This window comes from Triticum urartu, chromosome 1A, assembly GCF_056163025.1.
Source record: "Triticum urartu cultivar PI428250 chromosome 1A, HENAU_Tu73, whole genome shotgun sequence".
NCBI lineage: Eukaryota > Viridiplantae > Streptophyta > Magnoliopsida > Poales > Poaceae > Triticum > Triticum urartu.
The window spans coordinates 132,545,392-132,570,077 of record NC_141873.1 but is presented as its reverse complement, the minus strand read 5'-3'; the positions used below and the strand labels follow the sequence as shown (position 1 = coordinate 132,570,077).

The window sequence follows — 24,686 nt, the reverse complement described above, 5'->3', positions numbered from 1 at the left end:
GATAACCCGACACAGGTAGTAAAGGTAAATTCTCTCCATAGATATGATAAAGCTGAAATCCCTCCTGCTAAAATTGCTAGTCAATGCTTGGATGCATTTGATAATTTTATGTTTAAGCAAGAAGACTTCAATGCTTATTTTGGTAGACAATTAAAACAAGATGCTGAGATGATTAAATATTGGGTGATTATATGGCTAATATTAGAGGTGAACTTAAACTTGTTAGCAAACATGCTTCTATGGTTACCATTCAAGTAGAACAAGTACTTAAAGCTCAAAAAGAATTGCTCAATGAGATGACTAGTAAGAAAAATGATTATGATGTTAAAGTGGCTACTAGAACTGGTAGAATGACTCAGGAACCTTTGTATCTTGAAGGCCACCCTAAGATAATTGAGCAAGATTCTCAGAGAAATAATATTGATGAACCTAATTCTTCCAAAAGGAAGAAAAAGAAAAATGATAGAACTGTGCAAACTTCTAGTGAACCTATTGCTGAACCACCTGATAATCCAAATGATATCTCTATGTCTGATGCTGAAACACAATCTGGCAATGAAAATGAACCTAATGAAAATGTTAATGATGATGTTCATAATGGTACTCAACCTAGTAATGATAATGATGTAGAAATTGAACCTGTTGTTGATCTTGATAACCCACAATCAAAGAATCAACATTATGATAAGAAAGACTTTGTTGCTAGGAAACATGGTAAAGAAATAGAGCCTTGGGTTCAGAAACCCATGTCTTTTCCTCCCAAACCATCCAGGAAAAAGGATGATGAGGATTTTGAGCACCTTTCTGAAATGATTAGACCTATCTTTTTGCGTATGCGATTGACTGATATGCTCAAAATGAATCCTTATGCTAAGTAAATGAAAGATATTGTTACAAATAAAAGAAAGATACCAGAAGCTGAAATTTCCACCATGCTTGCTAATTATACTTTTAAGGGTGGAATACCAAAGAAACTTGGAGATCCAGGAGTACCTACTATACCATGCTCCATTAAAAGAAACTATGTTAAAACTGCTTTATTTGATCTTGGAGTCGGTGTTAGTGTTATGCCTCTCTCTTTATATCGTAGACTTGACTTGAACAAGTTGACACCTACTGAAATATCTTTGCAAATGGCTGATAAATCAACTGCTATACCTGTCGGTATTTGTGAGGATGTGCATGTTGTAGTTGCAAACGTTACTATTTTAACGGACTTTGTTATTCTTGATATTCCTGAGGACGATAGTATGTCTATTATTCTTGGAAGACCTTTTCTTAATACTGCAGGGGCTGTTATTGATTGCAACAAAGGCAATGTCACTTTTCATGTTAATGGTAATAAGCATACGGTACACTTTCCGAGGAAACAACCTCAAGTTCATAGTATCGATTCTATTGGAAAAATTCCATCGATTATATTTGGAGGTTTTGAATTTCCTCTTCCTACTGTCAAGAAGAAATATGATATACTTATTATTGGGGATGTACATATCCCCGTTGAGGTAACCTAGTGTTATTTGAAATTTCTCTGGTTTCATGTTAATCGGAATGAGTTTGTAACAAGACTTGATCAACCTTGTTAGTGGATTCCTTTTAACGAGCATGGGATGGATGAAACTAGAAGCACAACCTTCTGTACCCTCTCTATACTTTCTGTTATTTAGTTGAAATAAAGTAAAAATAAATAATTTTCTGTCTGTTATCTGAATATCCGTGCAATATAAAAATACCTCGAAAATAAAAGTTCTCCAAATGCCCTGAAAATTAAATATGATTTTTTATAGAATATTTGAGGATTTATGGAACAAAGAACACACCAGGGGGCCAACACCCTTGCCACGAGGGTGCAGGGCGCGCCCCCTGCCTCGTGGGCCCACGGTGGCCCTCCTCCACTTATTCCTGCACCCATCCTCTTCTTCTTCCTCCCACAAACACGAAAAACCAACTCAAGCACGAGTTCCAGCCCTCCTTGCTGCCATTTTCGATCTCCTTGCTCAAAGCACCTCTCACAAAACTGTTTGGAGAGATTGTTCCTTGGTATGTGACTCCTCCATTGGTCCAATTAGTTTTTGTTCTAGTGCTTTATTCATTGCAAATTTTTGCTTCTTAGGTGACCCTGTTCTTGAGCTTGCATGTCAAATTTATACGGTCAAAAGTAGTTTTGATGCATGATATAGGCCCTAGGCACTTGTAGGAGTAGTTGCTATCAATATTATTGAGTTTGGTTTACTTTTATTTTGAAGTTACTAAAAGTTTCAGCATTTTTCAGAAAATGATGAGGAGATTATTGAGGGGCTCATCGAGCCAAAGCTCGAACGAAAAGGCACCGAAGCCTAAGTATAATTTGCTGTGCACCGCAGAGGTTCGGGCGTGTGAATGGCCTTCCGAGGATTTCTTAAGAGCGGCCGGGATTTATGAAGATTTTCATGAGTTGGCTCATAATGCAGGCCTCACCGCTTTCCTCCATGACAATGCGATCGGTATCTCTTACTCACAAATACCTTTGTGCAAAACTTTCATTTTCATTCTAGGAACTCACCACCTACGGTGGAGTTTCATTTATATGATGAGCATAAGGAGATGTCACTTTATGATTTTTGTCGGATTTGTTTAGTCCCTTTTGAGGGCAAGACAGAAGAACCACATCGTGATGATGTGGAGGGATTTATTAATACTATCATTGTAGGGGAAACTAGGAAGGTTTCCGATGCACGAATCACTAGCATACATTTTCCTGTCTTACGTTACTTTGCATTATTTGCTAGTCGTTGCTTAATTGGTCGCGGAAACTGTGGAAACCTTAGTATCCCTGATATTATTATTTTGCTCCAAGGTTTATACATTGATAACACTTTTAGTATGGGCAGCATTATTGCTAGACGGTTAAGTATGAACCGTACTAAGGGTCCCATCTTTGTAGGCATCTATGCTACACGCCAGCTGCACATTTTAACATACCTATTTGGCATGCTGAGAAGGAAGAAAAAGTGCTGCCTCGTGTTTATATAGATTATAAAAGTATGGTGGCACATGATTTTATTATTAAGAATAGGGCAGGAGAGTTTAAATATTAATTGTTCTTTAATAAACATCATCCTAAGACTATTACCTTGCCTGCTCCTTCTTTGTTTGATTTGACTGTAGGCACGTACCTTGTTCCGTTGACGGCTATTCACGCCTACCGGAACCCTGCACCAGCCGAGGAGCCAGAACCGGAACCACAATTTGATCATTCACGACAGTCTAACTATCAGTGGGATCCAGAGATGATTGCCAGCCAGTGGCAATCGGAGCCTTCTTCTTCCTCATCGTAGTACGACCCCAACTATTATTATGGATATCAGCCAGGCCAGCCGTGGCCATAGACCAACTTAGGCCAAAAGCCTAATCTTGGGGGAGTACGTATTTCTCACCGACATTACATTTATGTTCACACACACTCATTGCTAGATGTCGGTGCTCATACTTTTTCATTGTATCATCCATGCTAGTTTATTTCCTTTTATGCTTTCTTCTTGTGTGTTTAATAAACCTTAAGAAAAAACCAAAAAACAATTAGTTGTAGCTTTTAATTAATTTACTTTCCATGCTTGTAGTAGTAATTAAAGAGAAAACCCAAAAATATTTCATGTTCTTCTTTTGCTTGTTGGGAGCTTTCCCGTGTAAATAGTTTTATTTCTTTTCTTTTATTTTGGGGTCGATAGGAGAAGACCATGATTAAATTGTTGAGGTGGCTCTTATATGCTTTATTGTTGATTTAACCAAGAGCCCATATTGCCTTGTCTTCTCCTGTTTATTAAATGCTCGCAGATTCCAGCTTAGTCCAATGCACGTGCACTCTTATTATTATTCACATCGTTCGGTCGTGCAAGTGAAAGGCAATTATGATGATATATGATGGACTGACTGAGATGAGAAAAGCTGGTATGAACTTGACCTCTTTTGTTTTTGTAAATATGATGAGTTCATCGTTCTTGATTCAGCTTGTTATGAATAAACATGTTTGCAATGACAATTAGAGATCATAGTTGCTTGTGCCATGCTTGATTAGTTGTGAGTTATAATGGTTTACCTTGCGTGCCAACATGCTATTAAAATGGTTATGATGTGGTATGATAGGGTGGTATCCTCCTCTGAATGATTTAAGTGACTTGACTTGGCACATGTTCACGCATGTAGTTGAAACAAATCAACATAGCCTTCACGATATTTATGTTCATGGTGGATTATATCCTACTCATGCTTGCATCCAATGTTTATTAATTTTAATGCATGTACATGGCTGTTGTCGCTCTCTAGTTGGTCACTTCCCAGTATTTTTCTAGCCTTCACCTGTACTAAGCAGGAATACTGCTTGTGCATCCAAACTCCTTAAACCCCAAAGTTATTCCAGATGAGTCCACTATACCTTCCTATATGCGGTATCTACCTGCCGTTCCAAGTAAATTTGTATGTGCCAAACTCTAAACCTTCAAATAATCATCCTGTTTTGTATGCTCAAATAGCTCATGTATCAACTAGGGTTGTCTGTAGCTTCCATGTTAGGCGGGTTATTCTCAAGAGGAGTGGACTCCGCTCCTCACTCACGAGAAAATGGCTGGTTACCGGGATGCCCAGTCTCATGCTTTATGCAAACTAAATCAAAAATAATTGCAAAACAAAACTCCCCCTGGGACCTGATGTATGTTGGAGGCACTCGTTGTTTCGAGCAAGCCATGGATTGATGTTTGTTGGTGGAGGGGGAGTATAAACTTTACCATTCTGTTTGGGAACCGCCTATAATGTGTGTAGCATGGAAGATATCGCCATCTCTTGGTTGTTATGTTGACAATGAAAGTATACCGCTCAAAATATTATTCACCTCTATTTCAAAACCGAGCTTTGGCACCTCTACAAATCCCTGCTTCCCTCTGTGAAGGGCCTATCTATTTACTTTTATGCTGAGTCATCACCCTCTTATTAAAAAGCACTAGCTGGAGAGCGCAGCTGTCATTTGCATTCATCACTGTTAATTTACATTTGGTGTGACTATGATTGGATCTCTTTTACCATTAATTACAATGTCTAGTCAGTCCTTAATCTTTAAAGGTGCTCTGCATTTATGTTTTGCGGTCTCAAAAAGGGCTAGCGAGATACCATCTTGTTATATCATATTATGATTGTTTTGAGAAAGTGTTGTCATCCGAGACTTATTATTATGGCTTGCTAGTTGATTATGCTATTGATATGGGTAATCATGAGACCTGAGAATTATTGCAAATGTGGTTAGATGATCTTTGCTGAAAACTTGAATGCTAGCTTGACATATTTATAACAACAAGAGCAAACAGAGTTTGTAAAAGTTTTTCTTTATTTCTTTCAGTTTGTCAACTGAATTGCTTGAGGACAAGCAAGGGTTTAAGCTTTGGGGAGTTGATACGTCTCCGTCGTATCTACTTTTCCAAACACTTTTGCCCTTGTTTTGGACTCTAACTTGTATGATTTGAATGGAACTAACCCGGACTGACGTTGTTTTCAGCAGAAATGCCATGATGTTGTTTTATGTGCAGAAAACAAAATTTCTCAGAATGACCTAAAACTCCATGGAATATCTTACAATAAATAATAAAAATCCTCGCCAAAGATGAAGACCAGGGGGCCCACACCCTTGCCACGAGGGTGGGGGGCGCCCCCCCCCCTAGGGCGCGCCCCCTACCTCGTGGGCCCCCTGGAGACCTCCCGACTCCAACTCCAACTCTATATAACTGCTTTCGGGGAGAAAAAAATAAGAGAGAAGATTTCATCATGTTTTACGATACGGAGCTACCGCCAAGCTCTAAAACCTCTCAGGAGGGCTAATCTGGAGTCCGTTCGGGGCTCCGGAGAGGGGGATTCGTCGCCATCGTCATCAACCATCCTCCATCACCAATTTCATGATGCTCACCGCCGTGCGTGAGTAATTCCATCGTAGGCTTGCTGGACGGTGATGGGTTGGATGAGATTTATCATGTAATCGAGTTAGTTTTGTTAGGGTTTGATCCCTAGTATCCACTATGTTCTGAGATTGATGTTGCTATGACTTTGCTATGCTTAATGCTTGTCACTAGGGCCCGAGTTCCATGATTTCAGATCTGAACCTATTATGTTTTCATCAATATATGAGAGTTCTTGATCCTATCTTGCAAGTCTATAGTCACCTATTATGTGTTATGATCCGTTAACCCTGAAGTGACAATAATCGAGATACTTACCGGTGATGACCGTAGTTTGAGGAGTTCATGTATTCACTATGTGCTAATGCTTTGTTCCGGTTCTCTATTAAAAGGAGGCCTTAATATCCCTTAGTTTCCATTAGGACCCCGCTGCCATGGGAGGGTAGGACAAAAGATGGCATGCAAGTTCTTTTCCATAAGCACGTACGACTATATTCGGAATACATGCCTACATTACATTGACGAATTGGAGCTAGTTCTGTGTCACCCTATGTTATGACTGTTACATGATGAACCACATCCGGCATAATTATCCATCATTGATCCGATGCCTACGAGCTTTCCATATACTGGTTTACGCTTATTTACTTTCTCGTTGCTATTGTTACAATCACTACATAATACCAAAAATATTACTTTGCTTTCATTACTCTTTTGTTACCGTTACCATCACTATCATATTACTTTCCTACTAAACACTTTGCTGCAGATACTAAGTTTCCAGGTGTGGTTGAATTGACAACTCAACTGCTAATACTTGAGAATATTCTTTGGCTCCCCTTGTGTCGAATCAATAAATTTGGGTTGAATACTCTACCCTCGAAAGCTGTTGCGATCCCCTATACTTGTGGGTTATCATCGCTCCAGCCATGTAGACCATTGACCGAGAGGGCGGGTCGGGGGAGTTTTGGGTTGCTCCACCTCCAAGACCCCCTCCAAGCAGACCATCGTGGATCGGGAAGATTGAATCGCCATCGCTCGAGGCAAAATCGTCATCGGAGTGGATGAGTGTGTGGTCGTCAGAAGTCGAGCCATCGGGGTATTCATCCCCTTGGATAAAACCGACGAATGCATGCTTCGGCCTGGCAGGTCGCTTGTCCTGAGCCGGCTTGACGAGGTTGATGTAGACATCCGGCCCAGGTTCAGATCCGCGAGCCACGTGTGGTGCGGCGGGTCTCTTGGCAGCCCTAGCAACGGCAGGTCGCGAACGCCGGGCCGATTCAATGATCTCGGCGGAGGCATCCGGCTCAGGCTCAGATCCGCTGCGCCTGCCAATGAAGACGTTGATTTTGCCAAAGGGGACCCGATACCCGTACTCGATTGAGTCGGCCTCGGGGCCCCAAGCCGAATCATCGATGTAGAGCTTGCCACGATGACTCTTGGTCATGCGGCTGATGACATGCCCTTTGAGCCCCGGAGGAGGGCCCTTCGAATACTCAACACCACCATGCGACAGCCCCACGGTGGGCGCCAACTATCGTGGTATTTCCGCGGCAGATGTCCTTACAGGACTTAGTCGCGAGGCCATCACGTCGAGTGGTAGATCGAAGGGGTTAAGAGCACACGAAGGACACGAGGGTTTATACAGGTTCGTCCCCTCTCGGAGAGGTAAAAGCCTACGTCCTGTTTTGGGTGTATCGATTATGATCTCAAGACTTAGGTGCGCTAGGCCAACCCTAAAGCTCGAGAGATTGTAAGTCGTGTCTTCTAACCCGGGGCTCCCCTTTATATATACAGGTAGAGGCACGGGTCGTACATGAGAGTCCAAGCCGGGAATGAGTCCTCAACTTGTTCCCTAAGTAAAGAAAACATATACACATCGGTTTACAAACAGGCCTAGGCCAGCACGTGATGATCTGGACCAATGGAGGGCGTCTCATCCTCCTCCTGACGATCTTCAGTAGAATACGGCCCACCTGGCCCAGCTCCTTGTAAGTCGCCATTGGTGACTCGGCCCTGGATGGGCGGGTCATATCCCCAACAAGAACCAAACACGCCCTTAAGCTCTCGTTCACTGTCTTTTACAATTGTCCAAAGACGCCACAAACGCCACATGAACATGGGTGTGTTTGGTTCTTTGGGAGGCTCTAGCCTGCATCGCATGAAAGAGTTTGGCTGAGACTGGCCTGGTTAAGCGGATTCAAGGAGTAGAGAAGTGTGTTTAGTGGACCGCATGATATGGGGCATACTAAGCCTAGATTTTCGTTTCGTATGTTTCATTGGGGTTGTATGAGACATGTTGCATACAACAGATGTTGTTTGGTAGTATTTAGATATCTTTGATTCAAGGTGCTCGGACATGTATGTCAAATAATTGAAAGATTGTTTTGATGACATGAACTCCAACTCAAATATCTTTGCTAACTGAAGTAAAAAAATCACATGTCTTCAGAATGGCAGAGATGGTTGAAGTTAAAGGAAAAAATCACATGTCTACATATTAGCAAAAGCAATGCACCAGAATCCTCAAGAGTGCACACAACATAATTATCATGTACAATTTGGAGTTCACATATTTAAACAGAGCCACAAATCCATTGTAGTCCAAGTCCACATAATTTTTTGCATATTATAGTCCAAACAAAAATGCCTATTACAGTCCAACAAAAGAGCATCAACACTCCACACGCATGGGAAAAAGAATACAGATTCTCCACATCACTCCACACAATCTAGTCCTACTACAGTCCAACCATCTAAAATCAGTAGTGCAAAAGAAGGTTGGGGACAGATCCCACCCTATACATCTCTACACTGACGGGGCCATGGGAGAAGGACGCATCAAGGTCAGCCACGTGTAGTGCTCGGCACACTAGAATCGCCTTGCCTTCCTTCTCATCTGCAACCGGAGGAGGTTGTCGCTCCATCCGCTTACCCGTCTGCATCGGTATAAGAAGCAACACGAGTGGAACAGAACTATGTGTGGAAGGGAGAAGAGAGTGATGGGGACAGATGGGAGACAAGGAGAGGAGCAGTCTTGTTTCAGTTCAAAACGCTATAACCACTAGGACACATCATGGGGACAGTTTGGCATCAGGTTGCCTATTGGTATGAAACTATGGCACTTGCCTCAAATGCCGAAGATGCATCTTCCATCACTAATTGGTGGAACGGTCTCACTTGCTCCTTGGGTAAGAAGGACATCATCACGGCAATTTACACCTATTGGCACATGTGCGAAACAGGCGGATTTTCAAGCATATCTTACTTCTAGCGGACGGCGCTCTTCAGCTCACTAGGCAAGATCTCTGGCTACCCACAACAGCCATGCACTGGCTCTCAGACTGCAAGAACGACCCACCACCAGAGCTAGACTAATCTTTCTACTTTCATATGCACTTGCTTTGCTGCCTAGGGCTGATCATGTCTTGGCCACCGGTGGTGTATGCAACTTGTCACAACATTCATCTTAATATATGGGCATCCCACTGCCAATTCCTCAAAAATAAAGAAGAGGATAGTCATGCTCTCCTCACTCCTCTCCTCTCTCGTATGAGATTGGATCTCACCGCCCCATCGCCTCTGTGCACATTGCCGATGCGCCTCCTCACCGCCGCGGAGGTAGAACTCTCCTCCTCCCCTCCTCTCACATCTGTCCCCATCACTCTCTTCTCTCTTCCATAACCAGTTCTCTACCGCTCCCACTACTTCTTCTACCGATGCAGATGAGTGAGTGGACGGAGCGACAACCTCCTCTGGCTGCGGACGAGAAAGAAAGCAAGGTGAGGCTGGTTCGCCGAGCACTGCGCGTGGCTGACCCCGATGCCTCCTTCTCCCATCGCCCCAGCTGGAGTAGAGATGAATAAGCTGGGATCTATCCCCAACCTCCTTTTCCACTACTGATTTGAGATTGTTGGACTGTAGCAGGACTAGATTGTGTGGCGTGTTGTGGACAATTGATGCTCTTCTTCCCATGCAAGCCAGATTGTGTGGAGTATCAATGCTCTTTTGTTGGACTGGAATATGCACTAGATTATGTGGACTTGAACTACAACGGATTTGTGGCTCCATTTCATTATGTGAATTCAAACTGTACAGGATAGTTATTTTGTGTGTACTCATGAGGATTCTGGTGCATTGCCTTTGCTAATATGCAGACATGTGATTTTTTTTTAACTCCAACCATCTCTGCCACTTTGAAGACATGTGATTAAATTTTGACCATTTTTTCACTTCAATCAACAAAGATATCTAAGTTGGAGTTCATGTCACCAAAACAATATTCCAATTATTTTACATACATGTACAAGCACCTTGGGTCCAAGATATCTACAAACTACCAAACAACATTTGTTGTATGCAACATCTCTCACACAACCCCAGATGCAACATACCAAATGAGATTTGAGCTTAGCCTGGCCTATATATATCATGCAGTCCATCAAATACACTTCTCTACTCCTTGCATCCATTCACCTTGAACAGTCTCAACCAAGCTCTTTCATACGATGCAGGCTAGAGCCCCAGGGAACCAAACACGCCCCAAGTGAACAAGAATGTAAACCCATGTCTGACTGGCGGCCGGTGCGGCAAGTTGCAAAGCGTCAACGACTTGTCGACTTAGGGCATCTCCAACATGGACTCTCAAAACGCACATAAATGTTCGAATGTAGCTGTCTGGACCGCTGTTTGTCATCCAACGCAGCATCTCATCCGTTTGCTAACCTACCCGGTTGTCCAATATCCCGCATATTGGACGCAAATCAGGGGGCTTTGCGGGCATCCGGGCCGCTGCCACGTACGCGTCCGACACCTCGGACCCACCCAAAATCGTCTCTTGCGCCCGTGCCCTCTCCCGTCCGAAGCGGTTGATGCACATTCATGTCGGTTAGTGCCGCATTCGTATCGGCCCAGAGTGGATCCGACCTCTCAATGGAGCTGGCATTGAAGCAGCATGCCAGCTAAGAGAGACGCCCTCGCCACATCCAGGTCTTCGCGCATATTCATTGCACGAATAACGTGACTGGACGCATGCGAACCAGCTGCCCAATCATCCGCTTGTCGGCATTAAATAGGCGCAGCTACCGAGAATCCCACTCCGCCGTCTACATTGAAACAACCCACGGATTGGCCTGTTCGACACCCACTATTTAAACGTGAAGTCGTCGGGCACGATCCGCACTGCACCACATATGCTTCCAATCCTCCTTCACGCACCACCTCAACCATGATCGTGAGGTCTAGAGTGATGTGGGAGAGCCTCTCGATGGAGCAGAAGCACGAGGTGGCCAGCCTTGCGGCCGGCTAGCAAACTGTCGTGCGAGGCGGATACAGGCAAGCTCACTGGCGTGCTCGTCAAAGGTGAGCGATGAGGACCCGATGATGAGGAAGCTTCCAACGATGAGCCGACGCCCCCGCCCTCGCCGGTCCATGACGGCTTCGCCATGGAGCAGGCGCAAGCGCCCTTCAACGCCGTCATGGCAAAGGCTTGTCGGTGCCGGAGATGTCGGCGGTCCGACAGGCGCGGGACGAGCAGCGCTATAACTCGCCTTCCTCGAGCATCACCGGGTGGCGGAGGGCCAAATCTACGACGAGTGCGGAGGCCATGGCCGTGAGGACCCAAACTTCGTCGAGGAGCAGCGGGCGCTCTACGAGGCCGTGCGCAGCGCTCACGCAGTAGAGTCGGAGGCGCAGGCGGTCATGGAGGAGAACGTCGACAGCTGTGTGCCCTTGGCGCCACTAGTACCACAAGGCCGGCCCGTCCACGCGCATTGTTGACCACACTTCCACCGACGACGGCTAGACCGCGGATTCCGATGAGAAAGAGAGAACATGGGAAATGGCGGCGCCTTGTGTCCCATGTGGACCAGTATGTGGCCCATGTCTTACTCTTCCTTGCCGGTGTCCTCGAACTTCACTTTCCGGAGCTCATGGTCGCTAAGGATGCCGAACATGGGAACAACAAGGACTTGGAGGACAGCGGCCGGAAAAGATTTTGACTAGATTAACTTCCAAACGCTTTTCTTAATGAAACATGTCAAAAATGTAATAAATATGTTCTGGTCTAGATAAAAATCATTCGATTTGCATGAAAATTGTCTGATTTATTCAAATCTTGTTTGAAATATATGCGGACACAGATGAATGGCTGGACGCGTTCACACACACACGTATCCGCTTAAGAGGTCCACGTTCCGTCCCCTGCCTTCGCTCACGGCCGAACCTCTATATTGATCGTGCGGAGCAAACTGGCATTGTTTGTTGCGTGTTGTCAAACATGGGGGTGTTGTGATACTTTCAAATCCACCACGACACGAACATGATCTTTGAGAAGGTGTCCCTGCACAGGAGGAATGGCCAGATAATACTCCCTCGTAAAGAAATATAAGAGTGTTTAGATCACTACTTTAGTAATCTAAAAACATCTTCAACCGTTGGCCTCCTAGGTGGCTCCAAAAATCGTCATCTGGGGACGAACCGACGCTAAAATAGACTTGGAGGCGATCGGGTTCCCAGCCAACGTCCCCAGGGTCGGCCTCAAGCATCTGTTTTAAACTTTTTTGAACATTAATTCGACTAAATTCGGCGAACAAGACAAATATTCAGCGAAACAGCATAGTTCAGCGAATTGAAACAGTTTTTACACATAGATAAAATACATGGAAAAAAAACACAGAGGCCGCGGCTACAGGCCGAATAGCGCGCTGAGAGAAGCGAAGTCGCCGTCGCCGCTGTTGTCCTCGTCGTCCTTCTCTTCCTTCATGCGGCAGCCCTTGCTGGAATCCTGCCCAGGGTCGCCCTGGCGGACTGGTGGCGGCGCATTGTCGTCGCTGTCGTTGTCGAGGACGACGACCCCTCCCTCGTCGCGACCACGGCAGCAAGCAGCGAACTGCTCTAGGGCGAGGCGCTGGCGCAACAGCTCCGCCCGTGCCCAGTCTTCGCACGCCCACTTCAAGACCGCCACGTCATGTGTACGCGTGACGGGGAGGGGGGTCGTCGCCGCGCCGCCCGTGAGGAATCACTGGAAGACTGACCGGCGGTAGCCTTGGCATTGATTCCCGGCGGAAAACCAAGGCATTGTGAGGACGACGAGGCGGGGGTCGCTGACTCGGCGGGCCCGCAGTTCGTTCCTGTCAAAATTGCTTGCCCCGGCGCCCCCGGGCGTCCCCCACCGTGCTGGGTTCGGCCTGGGTATGCCGGCGCCAGTTTGGGCCCAAACCGACGAAAAACAGACTCATGAAGGCGCGACTGGACCGATTTTTGGGCGCCGGCGCTAAAAAATCACCGGAAGGGAAGGGGGGAGGGGGGGAGGGGGCTGTTGGGGATGCGGCTGGAGATGCTCTAAACACTCTTGCACTTTTTTTACGGAGGAGGGAGTGGTTCACAACCACCGGTCTACAAAATCCTCCGGTGGCAGGCGACCGAGCGGAGGCAAGTCTTGAAAATGGGCAACTGGTCTAAAAAGCAAACACTTCGAGATATGGTTTTCGCATGCGAGCCAAATGAAGGAAGACTTGTCGTAGTATTGAGCATCGATAGCCCAACGACTTCTGCTTGAACAGCCTATCCACCCGAGTCCACACATGGAAACGTCAAAAGACGAAGTTTGCAGCGTCATACTTGGCAAAAAGTGCCATGTTGAAAAACTCCGATCCAATTTGTACAATAAGTCGACGCAGATAGCGGTGCTACACTTAAAAATCCCGATTTTTACAACCCTTTCTTTTTCACCTCTTCGCGTCAAGTAAAGTGGTTGTCGAACTAGGGATAGATGCAACATCAGTTATTCATTCAAGTGAACAATACCTTGTGGATCAGTTAATTTTCGACAGTCAACAAGACACAACGATTTCGGAACTTGAATTCTAGTTCAAGTTGCAAGTGATACAGGCTGCGCAGAAACTGCTCGAGGCTAATAAGAATTTGCATGAGGTCTTCCTCCAGCGTCTCTAGTCATAGTCGATATGTTGGGCTAATATTTGGTACGATATCACCGATAGCATGTCTGTGTAAGACGCAAATAGCAGAGAAATACATACATGAACCGAATACCTAGAAACATATACTCCCTCCATCCCATAATGTAAGACGTTTTTTGGAGTATAGTAAAAGCAATTACAACTCAGGTACCTATTTTTTATACATTGTATAAGCCTTTCAAGTTCAGGATGGGCTTCCTCAAAGTAGTTATAGCAGCGGAGGAGTAAAATATGACCGTGGCACATAAACCAATTTTGGTCGCAATTACCTCCATAGTTTCATCCTGCAATGAATCACGGTACTTGTACTGCAGAAACCTCTCCAGGCAATTCACAATGAAATTGTATGAATCATGAGGTCCTGTAGTAGGCGGACAACAGAATAACATAATCACAACCTCTTTAGTCTTTGCCCATATGAACACTTCACACTATCTACATACGCAGAAACCTCTCCAGGCAATTCACAATGAAATTGTATGAATCATGAGGTCCTGTAGTAGGCGGACAACAGAATAACATAATCACAACCTCTTTAGTCTTTGCCCATATGAACACTTCACACTATCTACATACTCCTATTATTTACTAGGATGCCAATGGCAAGGTTGAAAGAGGAGGCAACAGCATTCCAAAGGATTTTCTTGGAAAGAAACCACCCTAGTATTAACAGCCTTCCATGCCTGTAAAAAAACAGCCTTCCATGCCGATGTAAAAAGAAAAAAAATAGCCTTCTACGCCTTAATAAAGCCTGTCACGGCACTGTGGAGAACCACAATGGCAGTATTTGACTTTTACTTCGCCATTCATGTCACGAACATGATCTATTTCGTAATTATAGTCATAAGTCAGCTCCTGTAGAGGTGAAATATTCTCAGCAGCAAAGAACATGATATGCGGCACTCTTTTGTCGCCATGGTCCCAAAGAATATTTTGTGCGTAGAGGTTTGGTGAACAGCTATGGTTGATGAATCTTCCAATATTACCATACTCAGCTGCGTCTATTGTGAAGGCCCTATCATCGTCCATGATCACAGAGCGAGGGGCAGAAGAACTCAGACCTGGAACAACTGATGGCATCCCTTTCCAGATATCATAGTTATGTCCTATGTCGAACAAGTATTCGTCATTCATTCTCTGGTTAGCCTCGTCGCTATGCAACAGCTCGCCAACATACTCACATATAAAGCTGCCAGCAGAGATGGACCTTAGGGATCTTACACCCCAACCTGTCTTTGTTGTTCTGAATACTTCCAGTGGTATTTTCATACCATGCTGGCTGACCCTGCTATGGCATGAAGGAGGGCACCTACAGGATGGACCACACTCATATATGAGGGGCTTTGCATGGACAACTGCACCATTGAAGTTAAATGGGAATTCTCCTCCATTCTTCACAGCACAAGCACAGCTGGCAGAATCTGAGCAGCCATTGGTGCAGTCACAACCCTGATGACTTCTTTTTGCAGCTAAGGATGAACCTTTGATTCTAGTAATGTATTTAAATGATGCTGGACGTGCAGCATCAATATTATTGACCACACAGATGGGGATCTTCTCCTTCCCTTGCGATATATCTGCTATGCACAGGCCAGGACGCGCTGCAGACTTTCTCAACACTTTAGCAACATGCAGAGGTAACTCTGGTTGTCCAGAAATCCTCTGCAACCTGTATTTGAAGACCCTTGAACCTGGTAGACCTTCTTGCCAGCACTGCACCACATGATAGAGCCCATCGTAAGTAAATATTGAGACTTCTTTGGCCTTTGAATGACTACCTTCCTCTCTATTTGGACCTTTAAAACCATGAATTACTCGGACAGGCGTCTTTGTTTTGATACAATTCTTCAGGGCAAGGTTCCCGCGCACAAGCTTTTGATCCTCATTCTCCTTTTTGCCAGCAGGCTTTCCTCCAGAGCCAGTGTATATTATTTCACCTGAGCTCGACAAGTCGTCAGGGTAACCTCCAGACGCAACAATGCTTATGGCAATAGGCATATCATTAATATCCTTTGTGGTGTCAATGCCTCCTTGGTATGGGCGGTGAAGACCAACAATGGCCAACTCTACTCTGTATAAAAATTCATCACCAATTTCAACACCAGGAACTTTACCTACAATAGGCCCCTGTTTGGTAAAGCCCGGTAATTTTCTGATTAGCTTATCAGCGGCAAGATCAATTCTACGGCTCTTCAGCGAACCTTGTTCCACAGCTTGAACGAGAGTCCTGCATATAAACTGAAACCTTCTGCAAATCATCCTGACTTTGCTCCGAGCATCAGCGGTCTGACCACCATGTTGCATGTGACGCCATGAGGGATCATTGAGGTACATCTCAAACTTTCCTTCATGAACAGCTATTGCATTCAAAACTTCATCATCTTCCAAGTGGGAAGCCTCTTCATGCTTCAATTTTTCCTTGCTAGAAATGGTATTCATGGGAAGATATTTACTTTGAGCTGGACCTTTTATCTTTAACTTCTTCCTGGGAGCAAAGGATTCGCTCATAGTGACAACGGACTCCTTCTCCTTGCCCATAGAACACGGTCTATCCAGATTAACCAGCGCGGACTTATGATTTGCTTCAACAGGTAGCCGAAATGTTTTTCTAGCTGTGAATGATACCATACGTCTCATGATACCGTCGCCATGTACCCCTGCTGCCACATCAAGAGATGCCCTTTTCATGCTACAACTTTCAGACACTTCCTTATCCCCAAGATATTCTTTCAGAGGATCTTCAGGAGAAGGTTTACTAGCACCCTTGGATGGATTGCCTTGTTCAGGAGAAGGTTTTCTAGCTGTGAATGTTACCATACGTCTCATGATACCGTCGCCATGTACCCCTGCTTCCACATCAAGAGGTGCACTTTTCATGCTACAACTTTCAGACACTTTCTTATCCCCAAGATATTCTTTCAGAGTATCTTCAGGAGGAGGTTTACATGCACCCTTGGGTGAATTGCCTTCGCATTTGTTCATCACCTTGAGATCTTCAGCAACTTCCCATGATACACTCTCTCCCTTGTGCTCCAGCATGTTCACAGGGATCTTCTCATTAGAAAAATGCCTCACAGAAGGTTCCGCATCTACCATTGACGGCACAACACACTCAAGGGTACCAGCTGTAAGCTCATGCAGGCTATTGTTGTGAGTAACTGGGTTCTCTTGGAGGACATGGTGAGGCTCCGTACGAATCTCACCTTCCTCCAATTCCTGTACCTCTACTATCACATCCAAAGCATTCTTGCTGACCGCTTCTGTAGTATCCCCAAGATGTTCTTTCAGAGGACCTTCAGCAGAAGGTTTACTAGCAGCCTTGGGTGAACTGCCTTCGCATTTGTTCATCACCTTGAGATCTTCAACAACTTCCCATGATACACTCTCCCCCTTGCGCTGCAGCATGTTCACTGAGATCTTTTCATCAAGTCCATCAGCCGTAAGCTCATGCATGATATTGCTGTGAGTAACTGGAAACTCTTGGAGGACATGATCAGGCTCCGGAGGAATCTCACCCTCCTCCAGATCCTGTACGTCTACTATTGCATCCAAAGCATTCTCGCTGACCGCTTCTATAGTGTCCATGGCACACACATTGGAACGCCGGCCGTCCTCCAATGCACCCAAATCACCAGCAGGAGGCACGGCTTCGAAGTGCAAACTAGACTCACCACCTCCTCTGCTTGCAAGTGAAACCACCGCGTCCCTCCCGCAGCCTGGAGGGAAGCGGCGGTTGGCAGATATCACCCTCCGCTTGGCTAGCAATCGCGAGATTGGCCGTGTCCTTCCCCTGTCTTTCACCACCAAATCAGCACCTCTTTCTGTGCCATCCGAAGATTTCACCGCCGCAGCCTCTGGACCCCGATGATCCCCATCTGACACTGGAGCGCCACCATCAGAAGCAGTCACCTTCTCCAGCACACGCACACCAGCATTGCCAGGCGCAATTTGCAGCGGCAAGCCACACTCCTCTCTGGCACTGCTGCCCGCGGGACGAGCACCACTGGAAGGTGCAGTTACAACCGGCAAACCGTCGTCGTCGCCGCCCACGATCAGAGGCGGCGCGTCCCTCCCGCAGCCAGGTGGAAAGTGTCGCACGGCGGACACGGCCCTCCGCTTGGGCGGCGGACGCGCGGGGAACTCCAAACCCCTCTTCCTCTGTAGTTCGCCGCCTCCACATCCCCTCTCCTCCAGAGCCACCAGGCCAGAAACCCCCGCCGCGCTGTCCCCGACAAAACCGCCGGATACCGCGACGTCATCCCCTCCCGCCGCAACCGCAACCCCAACCGTCACCGCCACCTCCTCGCGCTCCGCTCCGTCACCGCCCCCTTGGCGTCGCCCACGGGCCACCTCCGCCTCGCTGCGCACCCGCACGTCGCCCCCGCCCGCGGCGAGAGGATAAGGAGGAGGAAGTGGATGCGGCGAAGGTCGAGGAAGCGCGGCCATGCGTCCACCGCAGAGCTGTGGAAAGCAGCGCTCCGCGGACACGGCCGTCGGCTTCGGCGGCCGCGCGGCGTGGAACATCTCGTCGCGGCGGTCAGTCCCGCCGGTCGATCGACGCGCCTGCAAATACCCCAGCCGCGCACAAGTGGCGAAAAATCAAAACCCGAATCGCGAACCGTTACGACACGACGGCGCAAAACGAAGCGGGGGAGGGGGCCCGGGGACGGCTGGAGCGTGCTCACCTGGCGGACGGCGGCCGACGGCGGAGGCGGCGGGGACGCCGGCGAGGTCGGGCTCGGTGGCGCGCCGGGGTAATGTGGGGATGGGGAGGGAATGCCGGACTGGTGCGGGTCTCTGCGCTCGGGTTTTGATGAGAAACGCTCTCTTCGCCGGCTCGCACACACTGGTTGGTTTGACAGGTGTCGGGCTCGGGTGACCGGGCTGGCAAGGTCGGAGTTGGACTTTGACTCGAGCCTGTGGTGGACTGCACTGGACCGGCTCGTCTCCGCGCGAGCCGCAAGGCGCAACGGCTAGCTTTGCTTTGCCGAGGGTGTGTGTGTGGCGTGCGTGACCCAACGATTGATTTTTCTATTGTGGAAATAATGACCCTTTATTTTAGAGAAATCATCCGCCTAGCCAGCCGTCTGATGCAAAGGACCCCAACCATCGGATCGTTGCTCACAGAACGCACGCTCCAGCACAACCCATGACTCTGCAGTACTGCGTTATCCACTTATCCTTCGTGCTCGCAACAGTCCCACCAGCCATCGGCGACTGCCCCTGGCCGGCACTGCATGCCATGCTGCCATGTTCGCCAGAGCGCCGGGTGTGACTCGGAGCTGCCCGCCATTTGCAGCACCGGAGTCCAGGTGATGCTCCATCACAGCATCAGCGGCCTCGGTGACGCTCTATTGCAGCTCCGACGCCCCATGACGTTCCATTGCGACTTCATCGCTGTACCGCACGGCCCCGATGCTCCATTGCAACTCCGGTGGCTCCGGTGATGCTCCATTGCACCTCCGACTGCCCGGTGATGCTCCATTACAGCTTCATCGGTGCACCGCGCAGCCCCGGCGATGCTCCGTTGCAGCTCCGGCGGCTACGGCGATGCTCCATTGCACCTCCGGCTGCGCCAGTGATGCTCCATTGCAGCCCCGGCGATGCTCCATTACAGCTCCATGAGTGCACCATATGGCCCCGGCGATGCTCCATTACAGCTCCATGAGTGCACCACACGGCCTCGGCGATGCTCCATCCTAGCTCCGGCGGCCCCCATTGCAGCACTTTCATTTGACCTCAATGCAGCGGCGTGGTCTCTTGTTACACCGGGTAGTAGCGTCCACGGCTGGCCTGCAGCATGGGTCGATGCCCCGTCATGGCAACAGAAAACCATGCAGTGCCGCCGCGCAAGCGGGTGACGCGGGCTTGCAGCACCTCCCCTCGTCTCCCTCTGCAGTCGCGGCGCCCCGCGACAGATTTCTCACTTGGGTGCCCCGATTTGCAGCAAGGGGCTCTGATTTGGGAGGTGGCAGCGAATTTTTATAGATGGGAGAGAAGGTGAGCGTGGTGCTGGTTGGTGGTGGCGGCATGGCCGCCTGCTGCGGTGGTGGAGGATCCGATGAGAGAGAGAGAGGGGCGTTCTCAGCAGGCCCCCGTCGCAGATTTAGGCGGCGGCGCTGTGGAAGGGGCTTCAAGGGAGTTGCCGGAGTGGAGGATAGAAGAGTACGAAGTGGTCAAACACAGGGAGGGAGAACATGTGGGTGTGATTCGTGGCATGAGATAAGGCACGAGAGAAAGCGGTGCCTGGGTCCATACCGAGACGCGTGGCGATCGTGGGGAGCGGCTGATTTGTTCCCAGAAATTAATCGGGCAATTTAAAGAGATTTCCTTTATTTTATGTCGGGAAAATAATAGCAATGATTTTTTTGACGGATAATATCAATGATTTATGGAAAACATTCAAAATAATCCGACTTACGTTTCTCTCGCGCAAACCGCCTGGAGCGAACGACACGTGTCCCGCCCAACACACCGCTCGCAACCACCCTCGAGCCTTATCTCTTCGGCTCCACACGTTCTCCCCCACTCGCTTCTTCTTTTTCCCCTTCTTGTGTCGTCACAAGCGAGAAAAGGGCCTGAGGTTGGTGCTGGAGCATGAAGGAGGAGGTCGGAGGCTGGCGCCGCTCTTCGCCGGTGCTGTAGTGCAACACGGGGAGGTCGGAGGCGGGTGCCGCTCATCGTCGGAGGGAGGTGCGTCCCCGTGGATCTCTCAACGGCGGCGGAGGTGTTGTGCGGCACAAGCGGCGCCGTGGAGCTCGCCGGTGTGGTGCTACAATGGAGCTCTCGCGCGGCGGCTCCTGGTGCTACGTTGCGGCGCTCACCGGCGGGTTGTCGAGCTGCAGTGCAGCGCTCGGTGCCTGAGCTCGCCGACGCTCTAAGTGCAGCACAAGCGGTGATGTGACCCCCGTGGGGCTTGCCGGGTGCGGTGCTGCAATGGAGCTCTCGCCGGCGGCTCCCGATGCTCCGTTGCAGCGCTCGTCGGCGGGGTCGAAGCTGTAGTGCAGCAGCTCGGTGCTCCAATGGAGTTCTTGCCGGCCGCTCCCGGTGCTCCGTTGCAGCCCTCGTCGGTGGGGTCGAAGCCGCAGTGTAGCACCGGTGCTCCAATGGAGCTCTCGCCAGCCGCTCCCGGAGCTCCATTGGAGCTCTCACCGGCGGCTCATCGGAGTTGTGATGCAGCGGCCAGCGACTCCCGGTACTCCAATGGAGCTCTCGCCGGCAGTTCTCGAAGCTGCGATGCAGCGGACGGCGGCGGCGCCGGTGTTCAAATTCTACGGTGGGTGAATAAATTACTGTCGAGCAATTGATAGAAAAGCGCATAGTTATGAGAATATCTAGGCATGATCATGTATATAGGCATCACGTCCGCGACAAGTAGACCGAAACGATTATGCATCTACTACTATTACTCCACACATCGACCGCTATCCAGCATGCATCTAGAGTATTAAGTTCATAAGAACAGAGTAACGCATTAGGCAAGATGACATGATATAGAGGGATAAACTCAAGCAATATGATATAAACCTCATCTTTTTATCCTCGATGACAACAATACAATACGTGCCTTGCTGCCCCTGCTGTCACTGGAAAAGGACACCGCAAGATTGAACCCAAAGCTAAGCACTTCTCCCATTGCAAGGAAGATCAATCTAATAGGCCAAACCAAACTGATAATTCGAAGAGACTTGTAAAGATATTAAATCATGCATAAAAGAATTCAGAGATGAATCAAATAATGTTCATAGATAATCTTGATCATAAACCCACAATTCATCGGATCTCGACAAACACACCGCAAAAAGAATTACATCGAATAGATCTCTAAGAAAATCGAGGAGAACTTTGTATTAAGATCCAAAGAGAGAGAAGAAGCCATCTAGCTAATAACTATGGACCCGAAGGTCTGTGGTAAACTACTCACACATCATCAGAGAGGCTATGGTGTTGATGTAGAAGCCCTCCGTGATCGATTCCCCCTCTGGCAGAGCGCCGAAAAAGGCCCCAAGATGGGATCTCACGGGTACAGAAGGTCGCAGCGGTGGAAATAGGGTTTCGTGGTGCTCTCGGATGTTTTCGGGGTATATGAGTATATATAGGCGAAAGAAGTAGGTCGGCGGAGCCACGAGGGGCCCACGAGGATGGGGGGCGTGCCTACCCCCCTGGGCGCGCCCTCATACCTCGTGGACGCCTTGTTTCTTCCTTGACGTCCACTCCAAGTCTTCTGGATTGCGTTTGTTCCAAAAATAACTCCCCCGAAGGTTCCATTCCGTTTGGATCCGTTTGATATTCCTTTTCTACGAAACACTGAAATAGGCAAAAAACAGCAATTTGCATTGGGTCTTTGGTTAGAAGGTTAGTCCTAAAAATAATATAAAAAGGTATATTAAAGCCCATTAAACATCCAAAAGGGATAATATAATAGCATGGAACAATAAAAAATTATAGATACGTTGGAGACGTATCAAGCATCCCCAAGCTTAATTCCTGCTCGTCCTCGAGTAGGTAAATGATAAAAACAGAATTTTTGATGTGAGTGAGTAGGGATTGCCATGCAATGGATGCACTAGAGCTATAAGTGTATGAAAGCTCAACAAAAGAAACTAAGTGGGTGTGCATCCAACTCTCTTGCTCACGAAGACCTAAGGAATTTTGAGGAAGCCCATCATTGAAATATACAAGCCAAGTTCTATAATGTAAAATTCCCACTAGTATATGAAAGTGACAACATAGGAGACTCTCTATCATGAAGATCATGGTGCTACTTTGAAGTGCAAGTGTGGTAAAAGGATAGTAACATTGTCCTTTCTCTCCTTTTCTCTTATTTTTTCCGTTTTTTTATTTGGGCCTCTCCCTTTTTTATGGCCTCTTTTTTCTTTTCTTTTCTTCTCGTCCGGAATCTCATCCCGACTTATGGGGGAATCATAGTCTTCATCATCCTTTCCTCACTTGGGACAATGTTCTAATAATGATGATCATCACACTTTTATTTACTTACAACTCAAAAATTACAACTCGATACTAGAACAAAATATGACTCTATGTGAATGCCTCCGGCGGTGTACCGGGATATGCAATGAATCAAGAGTGACATGTATGAAAGAATTATAAAGGTGGCTTTGCCACAAATACGATGTCAACTAGATGATCATGCAAAGCAATATGACAATGATGTAACGTGTCATAACAAACGGAACGGTGGTAAGTTGCATGGCAATATATCTCGGAGTGGCTATGGAAATGCCATAATAGGCAGGTATGGTGGCTGTTTTGAGGAAGGTATATGGTGAGTTTATGATACCGGCGAAAGGTGCGCGGTATTAGAGAGGCTAGCAATAGTGAAAGGGTGAGAGTGCGTATAATCCATGGACTCAACATTAGTCATAAAGAACTCACATACTTATTGCAAAAATCTATTAGTTATCGAAACGAAGTGCTACGCACATGCTCCTAGGGGGATAGATTGGTAGGAAAGACCATCACTCGTCTCCGACCGCCACTCATAAGGAAGAAAATCAATAAATAAATCATGCTCCGACTTCATCACATAACGGTTCACCATACGTGCATGCTATGGGAATGACAAACTTTAGAACAGGTATTTCTCAAATTCACAACTACTTACCTAGAATGACTCTAATATCACCATCTTCATATCTCAAAACAATTATCGAGTATCAAACTTCTCATAGTATTCAATGCACTTTTTATGAAAGTTTTTATTATACCCATCTTAGATGCCTATCATATTAGGACTAATTTAATAGCCAAAGCAAATTACCATGTTGTTCTAAAAGACTCTCAAAATAATATAAGTGAAGCGTGAGAGATCAATAATTTCTATAAAATAAAACCACCACCGTGCTCTTTAAAAAGGTATAAGTGAAGCACTAGAGCAAAATTATTTAGCTCAAAAGATATAAGTGAAGCATATAGAGTATTCTAATAAATTCCGATTTATGTGTGTCTCTCCAAAAGGTGTGTACAGCAAGGATGATTATGGTAAACTAAAAATCAAAGACTCAAGTCATACAAGACGCTCCAAGCAAAACACATATCATGTGGTGAATAAAAATATAGCCTCAAGTAAAGTTACCGATGGACGAAGATGAAAGAGAGGATGTCTTCCAAGGCATCCCCAAGCTTAGGGTTTTGGTTGTCCTTGAATTTTACCTTGGGGTGCCTTGGGAATCCCCAAGCTTAGGCTCTTGCCACTCCTTATTTCAAAATCCATCAAATCTTTACCCAAAACTTGAAAACTTCACAACACAAAACTAAACAGAAAATCTCATGAGCTTCGTTAGTATAAGAAAACAAACCACCACTTCAAGATACTGTAATGAACTCATTATTTATTTATATTGGTGTTAAACCTACTGTATTCCAACTTCTCTATGGTTCATACCCCCCGATACTAGCCGTAGTTTCATCAAAATAAGCAAACAACACACGAAAAATAGAATCTGTCAAAAACAGAACAGTCTGTAGTAATCTGTAGGTTTCGAATACTTCTGTAACCCCAAAAATTCTTAAATAAATTGGTGGACGTGAGGAATTTGTCTATTAATCATCTTTAAAAAGAATCAACCTAATCGCACTCTCCAGTAAAAAATGGCAGCTAATCTCATGAGCGCTAAAGTTTCTGTTTTTTACAGCAAGATCGCAAAGATTCCCCCCAAGTCTTCCCAAAGGTTCTACTTGGCACAAACACTAATTAAAAACATAAAACCACATCTAAACAGAAGCTAGATGAATTATTTATTACTAAACAGGAACAAAAAACAAGAAACAA

General features: G+C 46.8%; 1 protein-coding gene across 1 annotated transcript; it reads right to left on the bottom strand.

Annotated features, from left to right (window-relative positions):
* Positions 1-14,277: 14,277 nt before the first annotated feature.
* Positions 14,278-18,744, bottom strand: LOC125554533 (uncharacterized). Its single transcript, XM_048718062.2, has 2 exons — positions 18,580-18,744; positions 14,278-18,457 (listed from the first exon to the last, which is right to left on the bottom strand). Exon 2 carries the CDS (start codon positions 18,416-18,418, stop codon positions 14,636-14,638), a length of 3,783 nt encoding a protein of 1,260 aa, XP_048574019.2. The 5' UTR covers positions 18,419-18,457; positions 18,580-18,744; the 3' UTR covers positions 14,278-14,635.
* Positions 18,745-24,686: the final 5,942 nt, after the last annotated feature.